The sequence below is a fragment of the Patiria miniata genome, unplaced genomic scaffold, assembly GCF_015706575.1.
Source record: "Patiria miniata isolate m_02_andy unplaced genomic scaffold, ASM1570657v1 HiC_scaffold_3, whole genome shotgun sequence".
Taxonomy (NCBI): Eukaryota; Metazoa; Echinodermata; class Asteroidea; order Valvatida; family Asterinidae; genus Patiria; species Patiria miniata.
In genome coordinates, this window is record NW_024037069.1 from 42,586,963 (window position 1) to 42,611,337 (window position 24,375).

Consider the following 24,375-nt stretch of genomic DNA (forward strand, 5'->3'; position numbering starts at 1 on the left):
AGACGGGAATTAGGGGTTTTTTTCTTCAACTTGTTGTGTAAGACAATTGAAAAATACCACTCACACAGCGCATCCAGAAGTTGCCATGGGTTGTGTGAACCTTTAACAGCACATAGGAACATACCTATTTAAAGCTACAGTCCATCATTTGCAGCTATCCAAAAAGTAACTGACGTAATTATTGTTGAAAAACATACTTGGTTGAAAGATAGAAAGGGGACTAAGCTCCCTGTGAAATTATTCTTTCTGGCAAGCTGTCATTTTGAAGAAATCAACGAAAAAAGGCCTTTCCAACGGTGTGTCTTAAGACACACCGTTGGATCGGTGCGCCACATCGCATTGCTTCAATCGTCTCAGTGAGAACGTGTCTTGGATGCTGAATTCAGGCCCAATTCAAAACATGATTCAGCAACTTTTGATTTGAAATCGAGGTCCTAGATGGTTGTTTTTCTCGAAATATACAACTGAAGCTGAGCTGAAACTTCATCAGGTTAGTTGTTCAGTACCCTTCTTTAGATTTTGAGCACTTTTGTTGCTTCAAACGAACAAAATGCACAAATTACAAATGATGGACTGTACCTTTAACAACAAAATGCTTACTCAAAGTGAAGATAGGACTGGTACTTAGTATCCTGTGGAACTATTTCCCCTTGAAATGGTATCATTCGAAAGAAAACAATTATTGAAGGTGGTTTAAGAAATTGTGCCGGCAGGCACAGTTTCTTTACATGCATTAGTGACTGAGCATGAATGACTGACTGTGATTGACTGTAACTGTAATTATGACTGGCTGTGACAATGACTGTGACACACTATGAGTGACTGACCATGACTGACTGACTGAGTAACTAGGACTGGTTTTGACTTCAGTTGACTGTCTACAACTGACTGTGACAATGACTCACTACGAGTGACTGACCATGACTAACTGTGAGTAACTGTGAATGCACTTGATTCACTGCGACTGACTGTGACAATAAATGACCATGACTCACTATAAGTAACTGACCATGACTGACTGTGAGTAACTGTGACTGGTTGTGACTGCACTTGATTCACTGCGACTGACTGTGACAATAAATGACCATGACTCACTATAAGTGACTGACCGTGACTGACTGTGAGTAAATATGACTAGTTTTGACTGCAGTTTATTCACTACGACTGACTGTGACAATAAATGACCGTGACTGGCTATGAGTAACTGATCATGACTGACTGTGAGTAACTGTGACTGCACTTGATTCACTACGACTGACTGTGATAATAAATGACCATGACTCACTATAAGTGACTGACCATGACTGGCTGTGAGTAAATATGACTAGTTTTGACTGCAGTTTATTCACTACGACTGACTGTGACAATAAATGACCGTGACTGGCTATGAGTAACTGATCATGACTGACTGTGAGTAACTGTGACTGCACTTGATTCACTACGACTGACTGTGATAATAAATGACCATGACTCACTATAAGTGACTGACCGTGACTGACTGTGAGTAAATATGACTAGTTTTGACTGCAGTTTATTCACTACGACTGACTGTGACAATAAAAGACCGTGACTGGCTATGAGTAACTGATCATGACTGACTGTGAGTAACTGTGACTGCACTTGATTCACTACGACTGACTGTGATAATAAATGACCATGACTCACTATAAGTGACTGACCGTGACTGACTGTGAGTAAATATGACTAGTTTTGACTGCAGTTTATTCACTACGACTGACTGTGACAATAAATGACCGTGACTGGCTATGAGTAACTGATCATGACTGACTGTGAGTAACTGTGACTGCACTTGATTCACTACGACTGACTGTGATAATAAATGACCATGACTCACTATAAGTGACTGACCATGACTGGCTGTGAGTAAATATGACTAGTTTTGACTGCAGTTTATTCACTACGACTGACTGTGACAATAAATGACCGTGACTGGCTATGAGTAACTGATCATGACTGACTGTGAGTAACTGTGACTGGTTTTAACTGCAGTTTACTCACTATGACCGAGTGTGACAATGAATGACCATGACTCACTATAAGTGACTGACCATGACTGACTGTGAGTAACTGTGACTGGTTGTGACTGCATTTGACTCACTATGACTGACTGTGACAATAAATGACCGTGACTCGCTATGAGTGTCTGACCATGACTGACTGTAAGTAACTGTGACTGTCGTCGCAACTGTAATTGACTGACAGCAGCTGACCAAGTTCATTTGACTGTGACTCGTGATGAGTGGCATTGACTGACGTCATCATGAAAAATGTCATTCTGGACGATGTAGGGAATGTGAGCGCCCGAGACGAGCATTCCAGCATTGCGGACGAAGCCCAACAGCTGGAGGCGCACAAGCAGTGCATGGGGTGGTTCAAGGAGTTCCAGACCAGCTCAGGCAATCGGTTCTCAGGTTGGTTCCACAATATCCAGCAACAGGACACATTGGAAAAGAGAAGGGTGAGTGTCTTGGTCATGTGGATCACATACCAGTCTGAGGCTAATAGTGGGAACATTGCAATTACCCGGAAAAGTACCTACCCGGAAAAGTACCTACTGATTTAATTATTATTATTAATTACTTCTGGTAATGAAACCAAGGATTCCTCCAAAGCGCCCTAAGCACTGTAGCTCGCAAGCCTGAAGAAACCTGTGGAGAGAAGACAATGAGAAGAAATTACAGATTTAGAGGTGGGAGGAAAACCCCGGAAGAATTTTCTGGGGAAAAACCACGGAATCAGGCAGGGACTGAAAACCCCATCCACATGTTGGCCCAGGCGGGATTCGAACCTGGGTCACAGCGGTGGAAGGTGAGGAAAGAACTGCTACACCAACCTGACTCCCCTAATGACAGAAACTTCAAAGTGAAGATGGGCTGCTATCAATATCCTGTGAAATCATTCCGCCAAAATGATATCGTTTTTTAAGAAAACAAGCATTAAAGGTAGTTGCAAAATACTTGAAATTAAGGTGAAATTCAATTTCATGACCCCAAAAATTGTGCAAATGCTGTAAAACATGAACATGGGGACACCCCCCAACAAAAAAGGCACTGTCCTGAATGTAAGATAGACAACCTGTTACCCCTTCATAAAATAAAACTAATGCATTTATTCTTTTCTACATTAAAGCAAAGGAGAAGTCCGCTTGCATTTTTTTTCTGTCCGCGGTACAAACCGCAAAAATCAAAACCTGAAAACGAAACAAAATTTTCCAAAAAAAACCAAAAAGCGCTCATTGCCATCTGCCGATCCAGCGCTCACTCTAAGTCTCTTTTTAATTACCAGGCGATGCATATGTTTATCGCCCGGTATTGCAGCATGCTCCAAGTAACCATCTCGTGCGATGGCTGCCAAGCTAACATTCCTGGGGCGCGCTACCGCTGTCTGGAATGCACAGACATGGACCTATGCTCTAGCTGCTACTTCGGTAAGCCGCATGTAATTTCTCTTTTCCGTTTTACCATTTCATCGTCAGGCCATGCATATGCTTGTCGCTCGTTACTGCGATCTCCTGCCTGAGATTGTTATGGTTTGCGACGGTTGTGCGGCCACGTTACGGGGAGCTCACTATCATTGTCTGGAGTGCGAAGCGTTTGACTTCTGTCGCTCGTGCTTCTTTGGTAAGTTTTTACATAACTGGCTGCAATTTCTATTGAGTCGATAAACAGAAAGTGTTACTTTGCAAATTGACTTGCCACGGAAATTTAAAAAGCCAATACACAACCCAACAAATAATAATAATCATATAATAATACCGGAGTCTTATATAGCGCACGTTTCTACCAACAATTAGGTACTCAAGGCGCTGGAAATTATGTCTATTATTAAAGGCAGGTAAAACGAAGTTTATGAGAATTATGAGACTCATTATGTAGCACCTTATAAGGGTTTACGAGGTGCTGCGGCGCATATTGCAGCCACTGCCAGAAACACCAGGGCAAACCCCTTCTCTTAGCGATAAGTGTTACTGGGTTCTTTAACGTGCATTACACAACACACTGGACCTACGGCTTTACGTCCCATCCGAAGGACGAAGCAATAATGGTAAAGTGCCTTGCTCAAGAGCTCAAGCACCATGTCCCCACAATCAGGATTCAAACCCATGTACCACGGCACATGAGTCGAACACTGTAATCATTGGACCACAGCACCCCATCTACACTTTTTGCGGCATCAGCTTGTGCTGGTAAATTAGTGGAGAGTGGGAGACCACAAACCTGTACATGTAAATGTGTCATGAAATAAAGACATAGTCTCTTCTTGTTTGAATGTGAAACGTGTTCTTGTGTGATACAGGTTCGTGGTCTCCCTCTCTCCACTAATTTACCAGCACAAGCTAATGCCGTAAAAAGTGTCAATTTCGATTTTATAGAGCTCTCACGTTTCTAGTCATGGCTTTAAAGGTTTCCAATCAATTCAGTTAATTTTTTCCACAGGCAATAAACAACATCAACAGCATGAAAAAAAAACATAAACAAAATTTAGTCCCACATGAATATTTGTTTAGATATGGCCGCCGATTTGTCCGGGTTCGCATTTTCTAAAAAAAAAAAATTTTAAATAGTGAAAAAAAAAGGTGAAATATCCATTTTCGAATTTCCATGGTCCAAAGCCTTCTGTAAATTCTGATGTAAAATTGCATTTATTTTTGGCTATTATTTTTTCCAGGTGGTGTCCAGGTTGAAGGCCACCGTGACGACCATCTTATGGTGGATTTCAGGTAACCCATGATTTGTCTTAGTAAAGGATCTTAATCCTAACTCCCCAGGCATTATTGCTAGGATGCAACCTCAATCCCGCAAAATCCTCCAACTGCCTCCATGTAAAAATAGCATACAGCCTCAATCCTCCAAAATCCTCCGTAATTTCATGAATGTGGTCCTTGGAGGGGTGACCACTGCCTCAATCCTGCAAAGTCCTCCGGCAAGCACTGTCAATATGTTGAGGCAGAGCCACTGACATCCTGGAGCAGTGCGGAGGATTTCAAGTATATTCTAGGCCTAAATTCATGCTTGGCTGAGCATAAACAACACAAGGTCCAGCCTCAGACAGTGACACAGTGCATCCTGCGAACTCAGCCACTTACTTGTACCAGATGGCCTCAATCCTACAAAATCCTCCATTTTGCAAAGAGGATTTTGGAGGATTTGGGAAGGTTAGGGTTAATAAAAATTGTGACAAAATAAGCTGAGGGAAAAAGGAAAAGAAATCGGGTATAAATTTTATTAGAACTAGAATTTTATTTTAAAATGTGTAAAACCACTTCAGTTCAGTTTGGTTCATTTTTTCATTTCCACTAATCACAAAGGTTTTCAATCGGAGTTAGTTTCTTGATAGGGAAATGGTTTTGGACGTCAATATGACATTGTGAACGTCAATATGGCATTTTGGGCGTCAATATGGCATTTTGGATGTCAATATGTCATTTTGGACGTCAATATGGCATGTTGGCATCAATATGGCATTTTGGACATCAATATGGCATTTTGGACGTCAATATGGCATTTTGGACGTCAATATGGCATTTTGGACGTCAATATGGCATTTTGGACTTCAATATGGCATTTTGGACGTCAATATGGCATTTTGGACATCAGTATGGCATTTTTCTCTTTGTTTTTCGTGGATGGCTTGGGCAGGTATAACTGTGACTTCTGCCACGGCTTCATCGTGGGTACTCGCATTCACTGCAACATCTGTGATGACTTTGACTTGTGCTACGGCTGCCATCATGCGCAGGACTTCCCTGAAGGGTAAGTTCCATGTTTTATGGCTACGGCTACTGATCTGTACATTTGGACCCCACAGATAATATCCGCAGCCGTAAAAAAAAAAAATGCTTGGCTCAGACACGGCTTTACAATCATTATAAGCCCTGTTCAACAGGCAAACACTCCTGAATCCTTCTCAGATCCACGGGGAGCATACATGGCCGGTAGCCAGTCATTTCTGCGCTCTTGGTCGCAACCTCTCACAGTAACCATCTCTGCCCTCCCTGGTACCCATCTACTCCTGGGTGGAGAGAAGCAATGAGTGACAAAGCGCCTTGCCCAAGGGCACACACACCATAACCCCAGCCAGGACTCGAACCCACAACCTGCAGAATTACCCGCAGACCACAAATTCAATGCTCCAGACCACTAGGCCATGGCACTCCACCACATTTTACTTCAAGGACACAAAATATGGCCAGCAGCTGGATTGAAACCCCTGACCCTCTGATCATGAGCCCAAACCCTAACCACCAGGCCAAACTCCCACTGGTTGTGTAACAATGTCCTAACCTGAGACTTTTGAGTCCGCTCGACCAGATTTAAAGATATAGTCCATCATTTGTAATTTGTGCATTTTGTTCGTTTGAAGCAACAAAAGTGTTCAAAATCTAATGAAGGATACTAAACAACTAACCTGATGAAGTTTCAGCTCAGCTTCAGCTGTATATTCTGAGAAAAACAGCATTCTAGGATCTCAATTTTAAATCAAAAGTTGCTGAATCATATTTTGAATTGTTTTGAATTGCAGCTATAGCAACCGCGCGCGCCTGTGCGTCGTGCCAATGCTTGCGCGCGCTGCGCCGAATAACAAAACAAACTACTAATTTAAATTTTCCTACGGTGCGTCTTAAGACGCACCGTTGGAAAGGCCTTCTGTCGTTGATTACTTCAAAATGACAGCTTGCCAGAAAGAATAATTTCACAGGGAGTTTAGTCCCCTTACTATCTTTCAACTAAGTATGTTTTTCAACAATAATACGTCAGTTACTTTTTCGGATGGCTGCAAATGATGGACTATAGCTTTAAAGTCTAGTCGTCTTGTATTAAAATCAAATGTGTGGGTTTTTATGTACAGGCACACGGCCTTGCACTGCGTGGAGGTATTTCCTATGAAGACGGTGACGTCGGACATGCAGCAGGGGACCTTGCTAGAAACCTACAGCCATCATCATGCCTGGCTGCTGTTCAGCTCACTGGCTCTGTCACTGGCCGATATGATGCACACTGCTCAGAGTCGAGGTACTAGACTCAAATGATTTCATTTCAGAAATGTGTAGGGAAAAGTAGAGGAGTCATCCTATAGATTTGGGTCTACCGTTGTTCCTGTTACCTCTGACTTCTATGATTTTATAATTCTGATGCATTCTTGAATTCAGTCGTCCTTTTAGAGTGAGTATGAATAGCAAACTACCTACCCAACAAATAAATAAAATTGTTTGAATTCCTCCTAGTAAAGGCCACTACTTTTCTACTTCAAGTAGAACGATAAGAATTTCACGTTGATTGTTCTCAAAGACTGGACATCATCTGACATGGCTGGCTGGTCTTAAACTCTTCTCCAGTCACATGAAATTTGGACTCCTATAAAATCCGGTGCATTTATTCTTGAGTCAGTATTTCATAGTCCTAAATTCACACAACACCGGTAGATCTGCGTTTTGCGCAACATCACGCAGTACGCACGCGTCAATCTCCATATGAGGAGTTGTGTACCAGAGGGCCTTTCCATTCCATAGCTAAAGGGGTGTTTTGTTGAACAAAATCGTTGAAAATTTATAATTGTTAACTTTTTCAAAACTTTTGGACCGAAATTTTTTATTTATTTTTAGAGTCTGGATGGAATTTGGATGCTGATAATTACCCTCGCCTTCAGCTTGGGTAATTATCTATCAGCATCCAGACTCCAACCGGTCTTAAACAGAGTGTTTAAAAACGTCCAAGCACACATTTTATTCCCTTATTCATGGCCGCCTCATCACCCTTCTGTATCCTATATTCCTATTGCAGTTGTCAATCTAGAGTACACGGCCACAGCCAGTAAGCTGTTCCAGCAGTGTATTGAGCTGGCCACTCAGTGCCTACCCACTGTTGCTCAGCCCCGCCCAGAATTAGGTAAGTAGACGGAAAGAGTGAGATGGTTACAGTGACTTTTACAAATAAGAGGCCGTTCAAACTTTAGAGGGCATTTTTTTCCACCCACTGCTACATGTACATCAGAGTCCAACCCGAGTGATTTTTTCCCAACTCTCACTTGGGAGGTAACACACTGAGTATACAGTGTTCATACGTCGGTGAAGGGCAAAACCTAATTTGATTTACATCACCCCGACGCAAAAATTCCATCTTATGAATAGTTAATGCGGTACCCGCTGCTATGTACATCAGATTCGAACCAGCCAACCGATCCCGTTAGCTCGGTGGCCGAGTGGTAAGACGTCTGCACTAGAAAGCAGGAGGTCGAGGTTCGAGTCCCACCCGAGTGATTTTTTCCAACTTTCACTCGGGAGGTAACACACTGGGTATACAGTGTTTGTACGTCGGTGAAGGGCAAAACCTAATATTGATTGACATCACCCCAATGCAAATTCCATTTTATGAAATTTTTTTTCCAGTTTTCAATTTCTGTTGTGAAACAATTGATTCAACCTGGTTAATTTTACAATTTTTTATTTTTTGTTTAAATGAATCGGATAAATGTGATGTAAATTTTTTGGGAAGCAAGGTCTGATGTTTTACGTCCCATTTCAGTTGCAAATTCTGTAAATTTTGTTTGCAGAAAGTAAGAAGGATGAGAAAGAAGCGGCGAAGACTTCTGAGAAGGATGTTGAGGAGAAACCGTCTGAAATAAGTGAGAAGAAAGACTCGGAAGGTATTCAAACATATTTCATTGAACATCAACTAAAAAACTCCAGTGTTTGAATTTCGTCAAATTAATTTGGTCAATTGATTCAACACTCAAAGAGTTAAAGCTTATTTTGTAAATACATCCTCGTGTGCTTTATTGAAGTACTTTGTTTCATTGTGTAGGTTTGAGTTTTTTTGGATTAATCATGGATATTAACACCTTCATTTCCGTTTTAATGCTAATTTATACAATGGATAATACTGTGGAGTGCCGTGGCCTCGTGGTCTGCAGCATTCAATTCGTGGTCTGCGGGGAATTCTGCAGGTTGAGGATTCGAGTCCAGCCTAGGTTTTGGTGCGTGTGCCCTTGGGCAAGGCACTTTGCACCTGTGAGGGCAGAGATGGTTATTGTGGTTGATTGTAGCTGCTTGCTCCGAAATGGCTGCATCAAGCTGTATACTCCCCAGGGAGCTGAGATGGTATTTAGAATGTTTCATGGGCCCAATGAGCAGGGAACTGGTAGATACCTGCACTTTATATAAAATACACATTATTGCTACTATTATTAAATATTTTCACTTGGTTTTTTTTTTTCAGAGACTGAATCAGCCGTGGAGGACAACGAAAAGTTACATGAGAAGGCCTTCATAGCCAACTCTCAAGCTAGAGTGCTGGGGTTGCTAGGGGCCATGCTACTAGAAAACACACGGGTAAGCACTCCCTCCATTTATATCACTAAGAAACCATTCCAGACTAAAATCAGGATATTTAAGGGGTGGATGGTGGAGAGGAAAGAATGATTTTCGATGGAAATATTGCCAGTAAGCGCCTGATAAAAGTTGTTTTTAACAAGCTGAGACTGTGCTCTATCTGGAACTATTGGAGAATTTTTTTTTTTTTTACATTTTCTACATCAAAATTTACGAGCTTCTAAAAAGACAAATTTTGAAACACAAGATTTAACAGGGTTCCGGCAGACGTGGAAAAAATCCTGGGAAATTCTGGAATTTACAGCTGTCATGGAAAGTCATGGAAAAGAGTCAGGTGTTGATATTCCAAGAAAAACGTCATGGAAAAAATCATAGAATCCTGCACAACCCATACGTGATGATGCATAATATTTGGCAATGGCAATCTTCTGGTTTGCATTCCAGTTAAGGCCAAAAAAATAATAGTTCTGCTTCCGGTTTTCCTACCTACCCTATTCTGACAGCCCCTACCCTATTTTTTTATTGGAAAAATGAGAAAAAAAACACCAAAAACCATCAGTTTATACCTTTTACCCATGACTACACGCAGACGCCTCCATATGATCGTACAAAAAAAAAATTAGCCCCAACAAAAAATTTCCTACCTACCTACCCTATTTTCGAATGCCATGTAATTGGAGGCAGAAGTACTTTTTGTTTTGGCCTTACTATACTTCCTCTTTACGCATGTATGCTCCATACTTGTTGCATGTTCAATGCACCATTGTGATGCTTTTGTGGTGCTCAGTGGTCTTGTGTCAAACTGGAAGGCTGAAAGGGAGTGGCGTGCCTTGCCTCAGTGTGATGACTGGCCAGTGTATTATAAATAGGCTCCTAAGATGCCAGAACAGCATAGGAATTGGTCATGGAAAGCCTTAATTTTGTCCCGGGAAAAGTCATGGAGTTTCATTTTAAGATTCCTGCAGGAACCCTGATTTAAATGTAATTCTCTCAAATTCTTAGTTTTTTTCACCATTTTAAACGTATTCACAGATTTCATTTCGTATTTATCAAGTATGAATACATTTTTGTCTTTCTGTTTGCCAGCTCGACAGCTCACCACTAAGGCGACTTCACTCACACGACCTTCACATCGGAACAATCTTGCCCCTTTTACTGAAATTAGCCAAGTAAGCTTCATCATTTTTGTATTAATTTTATAACACCAAAATATTTTATTATTTCGTGACAAATTTGTTAAGTCACGTTATTATTTTTTTAAATAAAAAAAAATCTCTGTTTGCAGTGTATCTCAAGCATATTTTCTTATTGTACCAGATTTCAAACATATAATATCAATTCCTTGTCTTAACCTTAAAACTGTTATTGGTTTTTCATATTTAAAATTATTTTGTTTTGAGTACGTAGTAATAAAAGGTCATGAATTCCTCATGAGTTATGTTGAGGAGAGACAATGACAAATTGGGGAACCACCAACATAGGGCTGGATAGCTCAGTTGGTAGAGCACTGGAACGGCTAGCATTGTGACTTTGGGCGTGATCCCTGGCCACATGGCATATACACAGGTTTATGGCTTCTGATAAGCGCTCCTCGAACAAAGATGTTGACAAATTGAGAAACTACCAACGTAGGGCTGGATAGCTCAGTTGGTAGAGCATCGGAACGGCAAACCGGAGGTCGCAGGTTCAAACCCTGCTCCATTCAATTTGTTTGCTCAACTTTGAAAAAAAAAATGATTTTAATGCACCCAGTCAGTTCCCCTTGATACTTGATATGTAGACTCCTAACAAGCAGTTTGCTTGTCCAAGGAGAAGTCGAGGTGACTCAAGTTGTGCAGTTGTGCAGGTGCGGTAGAGATACAAGTGCAAGTAAAAGCGGTCTCACTTCTTAGAGTTGCTGGTAGCAGAGATGAAACTTTTCAGATTTTAATCTGAAATCAGATTTTTAAAACCTTTCCAATGAAATTCCAGATTTTTTAACCATCCCACAAAAATGATTTCTTAAGGATTTTTCCACAAAAAATTTTTTTTTGAATTATTATTTCCAAGAAAAGTCAATGAAAATGGCACGTATAATGTGCACAAGTGTAAAACACCTAGACCAACACTGATCAGATGTTTTCCAGCTGGAGAAAAGGTTCAATACTGACCTATGATATTGATGCGCTGTGCTGCACTGCACTGTGCTGCATTGCGCTGCGCGACGCTGTGGCTCGTAACCAAGGTCCAATTTCAGATTTTTTTTTGCCAAGGCCAGTTTCATCTCCGAAGCATCCTCACTTCTTAGAGTTGCTGGTGGGTGGTGGTGAGACACATGTCTCTCACCGCCGGAAGGGCCACTGCCTTAAAAGCTGCAACTGATGGTGCTATTACTGCTTCCAGCGGAAGCCTGTTCCTTATTGGTATGGTGCGGACGAAGAATGAGAATTTGAATGAGTTTCTTAATGCCTGGATTGGTTGGTAGTGAAGATGATGTTGAGATCTGCCTAATGCTGGGTGAAGTTGGATACAAGGTGGAAAACTGACATTGACGAAGTTGTAGTGAATTTTGTAGAACATGGTGCACTGGTGTAGATGTCTTCTGATATCTTGCTGATCCAGCCCTTCGTGGTTTATGTGAAAGAGTTATGTATACTTCTAATTTTGCCTCATTTTCTTCGCAGAGAACCAAACACCAGTGGCAACAACAACTGCCAGCACCAGATCGTGGCCTTGCTGGGCCAACTCCTCATCCACATCTTGCCCAAGGAAGCTGACGAGGTCATCCGCCGATCCCAAGCCCTGGCCTCGCTCCAAGGAATGGGTAAGAGCAGCGGGGCTGCGGTGGCGGCGTCTCAAGGAGCCCAAGGCGACGATGCACCCAACATGGATAAGGAGGAGGCAGGAGAAGGGACGGAAGAGAAGTTGGACGGAGCGCTGACTGTGGATTTTCTGTTTGAGCTTGGAGCGTCATGCCTTGAAAAGTGAGTACGATTCAGTGTCTTTGGCAAGCATTCAGATTCAGAATGCAGTGGCGCACCCAGGATTTAGCTTGGGGGAGGGCTCACTTTTTTTTCTTCAAATTTTGTTGTAAGTTTGTAAAAATGTTGCCGAAAATGTTGGCCGCAGAAAAAAAAGGGGTTTTTTTTTTGGGGGGGGGACTATTTTGATGTTGGTGGCGCCATTTACACCCCTATTATACTATTCTAAAATAGGCCACTTATATATCACCACGGTCTATCTAAAAAAAAATTGTGATCAACTAGCAGAATGTGATTATTTTCATCTCCTCAACGCAGCTTTCCATCACATGAGTCATTGAATGCGAAGCACTCCTCTTTGGACTCCTAGCGCTGGGAATTAATACAACGTAATACAATGTAATACAATGTACCTAACCCATGAATTCATCTCCTTTTGTCCCAGGAGTGGTCTAGAGTGGACATCCCTGATGGCCAGCATTCTCCAGCGTCTGTGCCTGGTGCCGTCTTGGCAGATGGTCTTGGCGCACAAGATCACTACCACCATCCAGTGTCTGCCGCAGCAGTGCCCTCTGCCTTGTATCTTTACACTGTTTGTGGTAGCAGGCTTTCCTGAGGTAATTTATACAGCAAATGGAGTTATTCCCTTTTGAAGGGCATTTTTGTGTGTTTCTTTTGGAATGCTCCGTTTATTGTGGTGGACTTTTCCAAGTAAAGGGAGCGTCTCAAAAATAGCAATATTTCTTTTTCTTTTGGATGCTACATTTAAGAACACACACTTTCGGTTCTTCTTTTTTTTAGAAAGCAGCATATTTTTTTGTGTGTTCCTTTTCAAATGCTTCATTTGGAAAACAGCATTTTCTTCCTGGTCTTTAAAAAAAAAATCATTTTGAACAATTATTTTCCTGTTCCTATATAGTATTTTCTTGCTCCTTTCATAGCTTTTCATTTGGAACCCAGTAGGTGGTCTGGGTGATCTCAGCCATGGTCCGATTTAACAGCTTTGCAAAGCAAAAACAAAATAAATCCCAATACCTACAACAGGTAGCAGACCTTCCTCATCTTGCTGGGAGGTTTCTCAGTATTCTACAGGTTTTCAGTCCCTACCTGATTCTGTGGGTTTTCCTCGGAATACTCTTCTGGGCTTTTCCTCCCACATCTAAAACTGTAATTTCTCCACATTGTCTTCTCTTTACTGGGACCCATGGTCAGTGGATTCCACTGAATGGGCTACCCAGTTAAAATAATAAATAAATAAATAAGCCACCCTTCCGGCTTGACAGACGTATTTCTAAAGCCCCTGATATCCAGATAAAATCAGTGTTTGGCCAATAGTCTGACTATTTTCTTGTTTTCTGTGTGATATTCCTCCTCTACTTCTGTCAGGTCCTGTGTCTTGGAAGTTCCGTCAAGTATGTAGAGACACTAGGGGAGCAGGCCAACGTGATTGTCATGAAACATCTCGTCGAGAAGAACAGGGTGGTGGTGACGGACGTCAGAACAAGAAAGAAGAAACAGGCAAGTGGAATTTTTGCTCTTTACTAAAGAAGCATTCAGGGAAAAGACAAGACTTCGTTGTGTGACAAGGAAAAGGACGTAAGTAGCCCAGGCACGCAAAAAGCACTTTTGGAGATAATCGAGTTGAAAGGTTTTGTGCTGCCGTTTCTAGATTAAAAATCACATTTAGGTTGGAATTTTGACTGATGACATTTGTTAATAATTAAAATAATATTTGTGCATTTTTATGTCAAAATATTACTTAATTTCGAAGTTATTTCAATTTTTATGCTAACGACCTTTTGCTGGGAATTTTGCAAGCCTTAAATGTACGCTTAAGCGGCATGTTAAGTCCTTACGTCCTTTTGCCAGGAACAAAATTGGCTTTGCGTGTCCACTTGAGTGGGACATTAGCGAGCTTGGAACATGTTTCTTGTTACGTTAGAATTACACGCTTACAACCCTTTGCCGGGCACAAATAATGAAAAACCTCCTTCCGTCTTTTGTTTTCTGTTAATTATATCAGAATGGCATAGCCCCTTGAGACAATATGTATATCAAATGAAAGATATTTCCAAGATTACCCGAAAACTCTGAATTTGACCTTTTGACCCATTTTTCGCCCCTTAGGACCTTCTCCAGGCACCCGTCGACTTGTTTATACATCATGGAATTAGATTGAGAAATTTCATTGGTGAATTACTGTTCATGTGATGATTTCAGAATTTGTGTACATAAGCACATTGTCGCGTCATTGCGACAAGGTCGTAACTCGATTCTGCAACAAAGTTGTATCTTGCGCGAATACGCTCCGTGCAACAAGGTCGTATCTCGCGTATCGCGACGTCCATTGACTTTGTGTGTACATCCGGGTTATTTTAAGCGAGAAACAACCTTTTGACATTGAAAACTCACGTTTCACATACATGAGGTCACACGCCATTTAAGGAGATACGACCTTGTTGCACAGACTCAACGACATTTACTTTGGGTATATTACCTCGATTGTTCTCAAAGACTGGACATCATCTGACAGCAGGGGCGCTGTTCAAGACACTAGACACTATCAGACACTAGTGGCGCTACTTGCTGACAAAGATCATCAATTTTGCCGACCTAAAAAAAACCAGGGGTGCATCGTTCATTATAAATGTTCACATCAGAAGAATTTTCTCCACAAAATGCAAGAAGAGATTTAAGCATTGTGGACTGTTTACCATACTCAGGTGAAGGATTACAAGCTGGTGATGGATGAGGAGTTGGGGCAGAGTCTGAAACCAGACCAATTCTCTTTCTTCATTACCATCACCAAAGATATCCTGACAAAGCTCAAAGAAGGTCAGTTTTTATATTTTATAAATAATCATTTGCAAAGATCGATAAAAACTATTTCTTAGATTCGAGAAAGAACTTTAAAAAAAAAAATCTTAAAATTTCAACATTTAAACAGGAAAAACCTTACAACTGAATACATGAATTGTGAGGCGTTCTTGCAAAATAAGACAGAACTGGGCACAGGCTGTAGTGGAGAAAAATGCAAAAACCAAATGGGGATGATTTTTGTTTTATTTTCAGATTTATTGATATTTGTGATCTTTGATATGTCTACTACACATATTTTAAATAACTAGTTTAAAAATCGTGGAATAAAATTGTTTTTAAGGAAAAAACTATTTGGCATCTTTCATTTTCACACTACAAAACTCGAAACTTTAAAAAAGCCTTTTTCTCAGTATTTAACTTTTTGACAAGTCTAACGAACTTTAAACAACCGTTACATGTATACTGAATGTCCGATTGTAGTGCAACAAACAGTATTGTAAGAACTGTATTCTCTTTCCTTATACCTGCAAACCCTCATTTCGACCTCTGCCCAGTTCTGCCATTTTGATAGAACGCCTTACAATTGTAGAATGAATATCAAAGTGGCTGAAAGATATTTCCACACCTTGTTAAACAACAAACTCATTGGATTTGCATGTGATCTGAAGGCTGCCATTTCATTGGTCTGTACCATTGTCAACAAAAGAAGTGGAGTGAAACAATTGCAGCAAAGTATCTTGCTCATGGACATGAATAACATATGAATAATAAAGCTTCGAATAATTAATCTATGAATGATAAATCAAAGTAGTTATACCATGAATATTTTTTGTTTCCATCAGGTGGGGAGCTCAGTGTAGAGACAGTGTGGGTGCTGTATCTGATCATGAAGGCCATTCTTACAAATATAAAGGTGACTAGTCTGTTTGTTTGTTTGTTTGTTTGTTTGTTTGTTTGTTTGTTTGTTTGTTTGTTGGGGTGCTTGTTTGATTGTCTGTCTGTAAATCCGTCGTAATGGTGGTCCTGCTGCTCTGTTTTTTGTTTTGTTTCCCCTGATTAACAGTTGTGAGGTGACGCCACTGGGCACGAGTTCACACACACTTAGCATCTGGGGTTTATGGGGTTCCACTATTGTTCAAGTCGACCCTAATCCCCTTCTTTTGTTCTCCTTTGTCCCTTTAGAAATCTCAAAACCCATAGCGCTACAGCTATGGGGTACTTCAATTTCTAAAGACAGACTTGCAGGGTACCATTGTCCCTGTTGTTGCCCTTTGTTCCTGGTGCCCCATAAGTGCCAATATATAAGAGCACTGTGCACTCACGAGGCCCCCTTCAATGGGGAAACCATTTTGCATGCTAATGTATGAAGCAACTGCCCTGTGACGACGGTTTATATGAACAATAGCTGGCACAATGCTTTCACCATTGAAAGGGGCCTTCGTGATAGAATTTATAGCATGCCCAGATATAGTCGGGCAGATTGGTGCAAAATATGATAGAATTGCTCAATTGTATGGACAATTTTCAATGCGCGCCCCCCCCCCCTCACAATTTGTTAACATGGGAAGCACTGAGCGTCTATTCTGTCAGTCCAGAACTGTCCCTGTCTTTCTGTTTGTTTGTCTGTCTGTCGGTCTGGTCGGTCTGGTCGGTCTGTGCTGTCTGTTAATAATCACGTGGATAGCAGTAGTATTTGTGGTAATCTATTTGTACGTTGTGGTTGTGTATTTCAGAACAGGGCAAGTGCTCAGTTTGTGAGATCGGTAAGTTCATGATGCTGTATCACCGATCTTTGTTTTGTTTGGAGACTTCTCTAGACGTGCAAATTTTAAAATCATGTTAATAAAAACTACTCATGCTTTGACTTGTTCATCTGCTTATGTACTTGTGTAGGCATTGAAATGCAATTATGGTAACATATCTTTTGTGCTTGTGTTTGTCACAATGCTTAGTGTAATAGCATGCACACATCAGACGCGTGTTCTTATGTCAAAAGCAGGGGAAACACTTATAAATTAAAGGTACAATTGAGATCAAACAGTTAAAACAAAATTCATATTTGCGTCTGTGAGCAAATCAGTGTTGTAGCAGTGGAAATCTGTAGCGATTTAGCCTTGAAATATACAGGGAATATCCTGCAAAAACAGAGAAACAGAATATGTGTGAATGCTTGTGACATTTGTAAACTTGGAAAAAGTTAAATCTTAAATTGTTTTAACCTTTCACTCTAACTTGATAGTGGTCTTTTACAAAAATCATCTTATATACTGAATTTTACAGTGTGCCACCAAGAGTTTGCCATGTAGAGTCCATTTTTCAAGTTTACGGTCAACAAAACACGGCCTGTTTGAATGAGTATCAGTAGACAACTTGAGCTATTTTGTTATAGATTGGGCATAGCGTTCTGCCACCTTACAAAAAACACCATTTTGGATAAAAAGAAAAGAAAAGGGCACACATACACTCGAATCATACGCTCTCGAAACTACTGATTGAAAAAACTAACAATTTCAAATGTCCAGTGCTGCGAATTTGTCGACAATCTCCCACAATGCACTGGGAAAAATGAACTCTCCGTGGCAAACTATTGGTGGCGCACTGCATTGTGAATCGCCCGAATTGAAAAAAAAATGCCATTCGGATATTTGGTTGATGATGCAATATTCGGTATGTATTCGGCACAGCCCTGCATCTGACGTAAATTCTTCTCATGTGATCTCAAATTGTTGTTGTCAGGCATGCCAATTTGGCAACAATCTTTTTTTTTTCTTTCTTTTTTTTTGGTTGAGAATTAGTGAGTGAGTGTGTATGCACTGCATGTGAGGGTTGCAAGAGCACTGCAAAGTCTTCAAATTGTTGTTACCAGCTAAGCCTATTGATCCATAGAATAGTTTGTCGATGTTTTAATTAATCTATTGTCTTAGTATGTTAGTACCTTACCATGCTTTGTAGTCATCATAATATACACCATGTATAAGGGTCGTTCTGTAAATTTTGGGTCCAAAGTGTGACATTTTTCCTGTCCTTGTTACCTTGGTAATTTGTAAATTGCCATTCAAGTATCATAAAGAACGAGGCTTCGCCACCTGTCAAAAGTGGACTCGCTGCCTGTCACTTGCTTGCTTCGCGGTCGAACAACTCATGAACAAGTTGTAACCGCACACCCAGACACGCACCCTTTGTTCTTTATAGTATACTTCAAAACTTTTTCTTTTTATTGAGGTTGGTAGTTTACCATTCATAATCACTCTTGGAGGACGACTGCAATAAAAAGTGCATCAGAATTATAAAATCATAGATGTCAGATGTAACAGGGACAGGAAAAAAAGTAGACCCCAAATTTAGAGAATGAGCAATAACACTCTGCTGTAGATCTACAACAAGAACAAATATGCACATTGTCTTCTAGAGACAAAATGCTTCCATGTTTTCATAGTGAACACTCTTGTACCAGTACATGTGCCTCATGGCCATCATAACACATCCTTATGCCTCAAGGATGGGTAACAATAGGATGAGTAACAATTCCCATTATTTGGTAAATAGTTTTTGATGAATGCTACAATTAACCAATAAAACTGTACATCTGAAACTCTTGTTTCTGATTAGATTGAACACCTCCATGTACACACAAAACAGAAGTTTTTTCATTGTACGATTGCTTTTTGGCATGTCTGCTTAAAGTTTACTCATTCCTTGGATTCCACAACACACCTGAATCATGCCCACATAGTCTGACCATAGACTCGAAAGGTTGGATTATCGAAAACAGCCATTTAAAGTCTACCGGCCAGTGTGTCGATAGTAGAACGCCATGGTCCAGTAGTTACGGTGCTTGACTCATGCACGATGGTGCGTGGGTTCGAATCCTGCCAGGAACATGGTGTTTGTACTCTTGGGCAAGACACTTAACTACAATTGCCTCTCTCCACCCAGGAGTATAAATGGGTACCCGTGAGGGTTGAGGACCGATTGAGCGCTGATATCGGCTGCTGCGTGGTCTCATGGCCTGATGAGCGGGGTATACTTGTAAAGCGCTTTGAGATTGTTGATATGATGGAAAGCGCTATATGAGCACTATAATTATGACTGGTATCTCATCCAGGGGGAACAGAAATATTCTCAGTCCTTTCATGCCTGATGGGCCATATAGACCATTGTCTAGCCATTTGATTTTTCCCTATTCAAATCAATGTAACCAAAGCGAGGTTAGAAGGAAAAATAGTCTGGTTCCTTTTTACACAAAAAAGTTATTATTCAGTGCTGTTATTGGATACAGGGAACATGACTGAAATGGTGGCAGCATGATAAAGGTCTGTTGGCTCATGACAGACTTTACTTCCTTATTATACCAGTTAGTGCCTGAGCTACTCTCATTCACAGTACCTCATCTGTTTAAGCCTTACAGTCTTCAAGACATTATCTTTTCCTTTTGCCCAAATGCTAAATCAGTCTTTTTCTATTGACCAATTGCAGGGGAGCGGCGGTTCTGATGGTAGACTGGAGCTTCTCAACAGCGAGCTAATTCCACTGCTTGTGCACCTGGCGAGTCAGGCAACCAAACTCAGCCGTCAGTGGATCTTGAGGGATTTAGAGGTAAACATTCACAGATGAAAATGTCATTTCGTTGAGAGAAAAAATCAAAGACAGAAAAAAGTTTTTGGATGGAAAATTTGATTTTGGAGCGCTTTCAGAATTTACAAAATCTTTGCCTGTTTATAAAGGTCGTCCCACTTATCTTCATTTTGGGCCACTCAAACCCTAAAATATAATTTGGTACCCCGATGTGCTTGACTGAGCACAAACTAGTTTAACATCAGGATTCCATCAGCAACTTTTATACACATAATAATCTCCAGCGCCTTGAGTACCTAATTGTTGGTAGATACGTGCACTATATAAGACTCGGGTATTTTTATTATTATATTATTATTATTACAAAGTATGCTGCAGTTTTTGCACATTGTGTAAATGTTGGATGAGTAATCCATTTTAGATAAGTTTGTACCAACTGTGGAGTGCCGTGGCCTCGTGGTCTGGAGCATTGAATTCGTGGTCTGCGGGTAATTCTGCGGGTAATTCTGCAGGTTGTGGGTTCAAGTCCAGCCTGTGGCTATGGTGTGTGTGCCCTTGGGCAAGACACTTTGTCACTTATCGCTTCTCTTGTCTCCACCCAGGAGTCAATGGGTACCTGTGAGGGCAGAGGTGGTTATTGTGATTGATTCTAGCTTCCTTGCGCCTAACAGGCAGCATGGAGCTGTATACTCCCCAGGGAGCTGAGATTGCCTTTTGAATGTTTCATTGGCCCAATGAGCAGGGGTAATAATGATGTTAGCGCCTTGAGCACCAATAATGGTGGATACATATGCGTTATAAATACATATTATTTATTACGACTACATTTGAATTCATAGGTACTATCCATTCGCCTCTACACCTATGGCAAGTCCGGCTCCACGACAGTCTCTCTCAGCGGGCCCGATCTCACCACTGTGGTCATCGACGGTGACAAGCCTACGACCCCGGGTGACGGTGACGCAGATGACAAGGACAATAGTGACGATGACATGGACAGCGATGACAGTGACGAGTCCTACTCCACCTTTCGCTCCTCGTCGACTCTCTCGGACTCCGGCGGCTCTGGTTACATGACGCCGGACGACATACCGTCCACGTCCCACTCGCCGAGGAGAATCTCGGAATCTTCCATTTCATCCCAGGGGGGTTTGGATCCCATGGAGGGACTGGATGATAAAACCAAAACCTTCATGAGTGTAAGTAGGCAGATTTTTAATTTTTTTATTTTTTTTGGTTTACTGATGTAGTGACCAGAAAGCCAAAAATTAAGTGCTAGATTGAAAGCATTTTCAAACCTCGAATCATGAAAAGTTGAAGGCTTTTAAAGTATAGTCATTCTGCTCGGGTATAGAGGCTTTGAACGTGGTACCAATTTATGTATAATGTTTTTTTATGAAATGTGAGTGTTTGAAAAGGGTCACAAAATTTGCTTCTTTTGTAAAAGAATGCTAAGGCATTCAGGATTGCAAAAAAATGAAGTCACTAAAGATTAAATATATAATCTTATTCTGTATGATTCCTGTATGGGAACAGATTTGAAATAGGATTTCTTTGAAAGATGCAGTTCAAATCAAATGCTCGTACAGGTATAAATGTCAGCAATAGCTCAAAATTACTTCATTTTATTTATTGCAAAAACTAGAAAAAAAGTGAATTTGACATGTCCACTTTCTATTTTCTTCTTATCAGTTTACCAATGATGCCTTTCAGACTCCGCTTCCAATATTGAGAGCAATCTATGAAAAGTCTGGCCACAGCCTCGAGGCCATGGAGGTTAAGATACAGGAATGGTAGGTCCAGGAAAAGCCTTAGTCTGGCTCACAGATTGGCCTACTGTTGACAATTTGTTTTTCTCCCGGTAATTTGCACGTGTTGAAACTTTAAAAAAGAAATGGCTGTTTCTGATTTTTTTTTTAATGGACTGGGCTTTGTATGGTTGCAGTATTGGTTTTGGTTTAAAATCAGACATTTAATTTCTGGGAAGACTGCCTATTTATCTTTATGACAAATGTACCTTTGGTTGAAACATTGAGAGGACAGTTTTTGAACTGCTCTTTCTCCATGGGCTCCGTGCACAAGAACCCCCTCAATGGTAAGAAAGGGAGAGTTGGAGGAGACAACTGGGAGAGACACTCAAACGCATTGGTGACGACGCTTGATGCTCATGCGAAGACGTTGTGGCATTCTGCACATTCTGAATCAAATTAGTTGTGCGCACTTAGCACTATAGGTGCGCAAACCAGTACGCCAACGCGGTGTTTCCCGTCCAAGGGGCTCTCAAAAGTGGTGAAAAGCACCCTCTCATATTTCCGCACCATCCTTGTAGAGATCATAACGGATGTAACAGGCTCTTTGAAAGAGTCTATGATATGTGAGCTGATTCGGCGATTAATTATGCAAAAAAAGACTGCGTCTTGACCTCCACATTCTGGCTATTCAGCGGGCGCTTTCTACATGTCTCGTCATGGATGTCTATAAATAAAACCTATACACGACATCTAGTATTGTTTTTTTGCGTTGTGAATTGAGCAAAACAGTCTGCCATCACGCACTCTGTAAAGATATGTTACGCGATACGCCAAGCAATAATAGAGCTGGCCAATCACATTCATGTCTAGATTTTGTAGATCTATGCGCGCCCGGCAGTTGTAATACAAGGTAATGCATCCGAATCGACCAATCAAAAACTTTAGAAGTCCAGCTTTCAGAATGAAATGACATCATGATTTAGTAAAGTCGACTCCGATTGGCTGGCGTGCGGGGTTGCTTAGATATATCAGAAGTTGAACCGGAGATAGGGCTCCGTGGACAACAGTTGATGCTCAGACTATAGAGATTGTTGTATGGCGTATTAAACCACAAGCCATACTGATACCATGACCGGTTTGTGCAGTGATGATGTACAATTGCTTTAGCTTTTTTCCTTTAGTGGATAGCCTTTAATCACCCCAATTTATTCTGCTGCTCAGTTTTAATGATTCTTTGATGAATATACTTCAATTTGTTGGCATTTCGTTTTCCTTTTTATCCAGGTTCCAAAAAACTCTTTCGCTTATTGTGAAAAATGGGGCCTATGTTCTTTTGTTTTTCATTGGTAATTCTGTGGTTAATGCCATAGTTTAATAGGTTTTATTTTGCTCTTTTGTTGCCATTTAAGATTAACCCTAAGTACTCCCCACTGTCTTCTACTAAGTACTGGACCAAGTCTGCCAAAATCCATCAATCACACTGCTTCCAATGCATGCTTTGCTTTAGGCCTCCAGGCCCAAGTCCATCATACTCCATCAATATTAAGTCAAACCAGGCCTGTAGGCCCAAGTCCCCGAAAATCCACCAAAAATGGGAGGATGGATTTTGATGGAGTTGGTGAGGTTAGGGTTAAGTTAATGCACCTTCTTTTGATCAGCCAGTCACACAAAGGCACTGTTTGATATAACATTTTGGATTAATATTATTAATTTTTTGGGGTCCCCCTTCCTTTCCTCCACTGTCCAGGTTTCTGGATGAGGATGCGCCGGGCGTGAGCAGCGAAGTCAAGGAGCTGGCCAAGCGATGGGAGCCCAAAAATACTGGCGACAAACCCTCGCGTTTGGATCTGAAATCGGTAGACTCTGGAGTGGTCTCCTTCAGCGCTTCTAGCTCACTGCCAAAGTATGTCCCTAAAATGCTTTCTAAAAGTTCCAACGGATCCTTCAAAAATGATTTATCAGTTCTTTACAAATGAGGGATTGTGCTCAAGTTTTATTCAAATTCTGTGCTAGAAACCTCAAACTTTAGGTCAGAACTAAGCCTGGGAATTAATGTGTTCTGTCCCTGAGCAAGATAGTTTACTGCAATTTTTTACTCTTGTGGGAGTAAATACCAGTAGCCTTACCCGGTTCTTTTCAGAACCACACTTCTTCCAAAAAGAGATTACTTTCCACATGGTGTTACCTGCAATTTTTCTACTTTATCTCATCCGCCATGCAAAGCTTCAAGTCATATATAGTCTGGTATGGCAGATAATCCCCCTCATTTCTCTTTAAGAATGTCGGATAGTCATTGAACCATTTTGCACATCCAAAGAAGTCATAGACTACTGTGCCATTTGTCAGCACAAACCACTTTGGTTGGCCTTCAATCCTCTTTGGATGGTCTTTATCTCTCATCAGGCCGGCTGTCACTCCTAATGAAGCTGAACCGGAGCCTTGCTTGGACGGCTCGTTGAAACTCATCGCGAGTTCTGAGAAGTCACTGAGAGAGGTAAGAATAAGGCACTGCAGAAGTATCTACTCTGCTCCCGGTTTAAATCAGAAAAAGACATTGTGAAATTTGTGGATTCTCGTACAATTACTTTAAAATCAAGACAAAAATTAAGGCTTTAAATTAACACCGTCTTTTTAGAAAGCCAAGTTCAGGTCAAGACATCACAGGCATGGCTAAAAAGATCAGTCTGTTAGATGAGACAAACGTGGTTTTGCTTGTTGTAAAAAAAAACAACCTAAGAAAAAGGAGATAGCTCATTATTATGAATACAGGTTAATACAGGAAACTGGCAACCACTTTAAACAAGGGGTGCGCATTTATGGGTAGTACAAGAACTGGGTACTCGTTGAAAAAAAACCAAAGGTACCCGTGAAAGAAATCTAACCCCAAACTTCAAAACTCGGAAGTTGCTGTTCAGATTTT

The 24,375-nt window shown here is 41.0% G+C and overlaps 1 protein-coding gene across 1 annotated transcript in view; it reads left to right on the top strand.

The window, feature by feature from the left end:
- The window catches only part of LOC119736368 (zinc finger ZZ-type and EF-hand domain-containing protein 1-like), an 80,355-nt gene that overhangs the window by 45,747 nt on the left and 10,233 nt on the right, over positions 1–24,375 (top strand). The window contains 20 exon segments of the mRNA XM_038210381.1: positions 2,310–2,479; positions 3,497–3,641; positions 4,690–4,741; positions 5,661–5,774; positions 6,871–7,034; positions 7,803–7,907; positions 8,572–8,664; positions 9,237–9,349; positions 10,436–10,518; positions 12,013–12,312; positions 12,755–12,926; positions 13,696–13,827; positions 15,033–15,144; positions 15,972–16,042; positions 16,863–16,892; positions 19,606–19,725; positions 20,544–20,903; positions 21,397–21,497; positions 23,203–23,358; positions 23,859–23,949. Coding sequence (XP_038066309.1) covers positions 2,310–2,479; positions 3,497–3,641; positions 4,690–4,741; positions 5,661–5,774; positions 6,871–7,034; positions 7,803–7,907; positions 8,572–8,664; positions 9,237–9,349; positions 10,436–10,518; positions 12,013–12,312; positions 12,755–12,926; positions 13,696–13,827; positions 15,033–15,144; positions 15,972–16,042; positions 16,863–16,892; positions 19,606–19,725; positions 20,544–20,903; positions 21,397–21,497; positions 23,203–23,358; positions 23,859–23,949 — 2,684 coding nt within the window.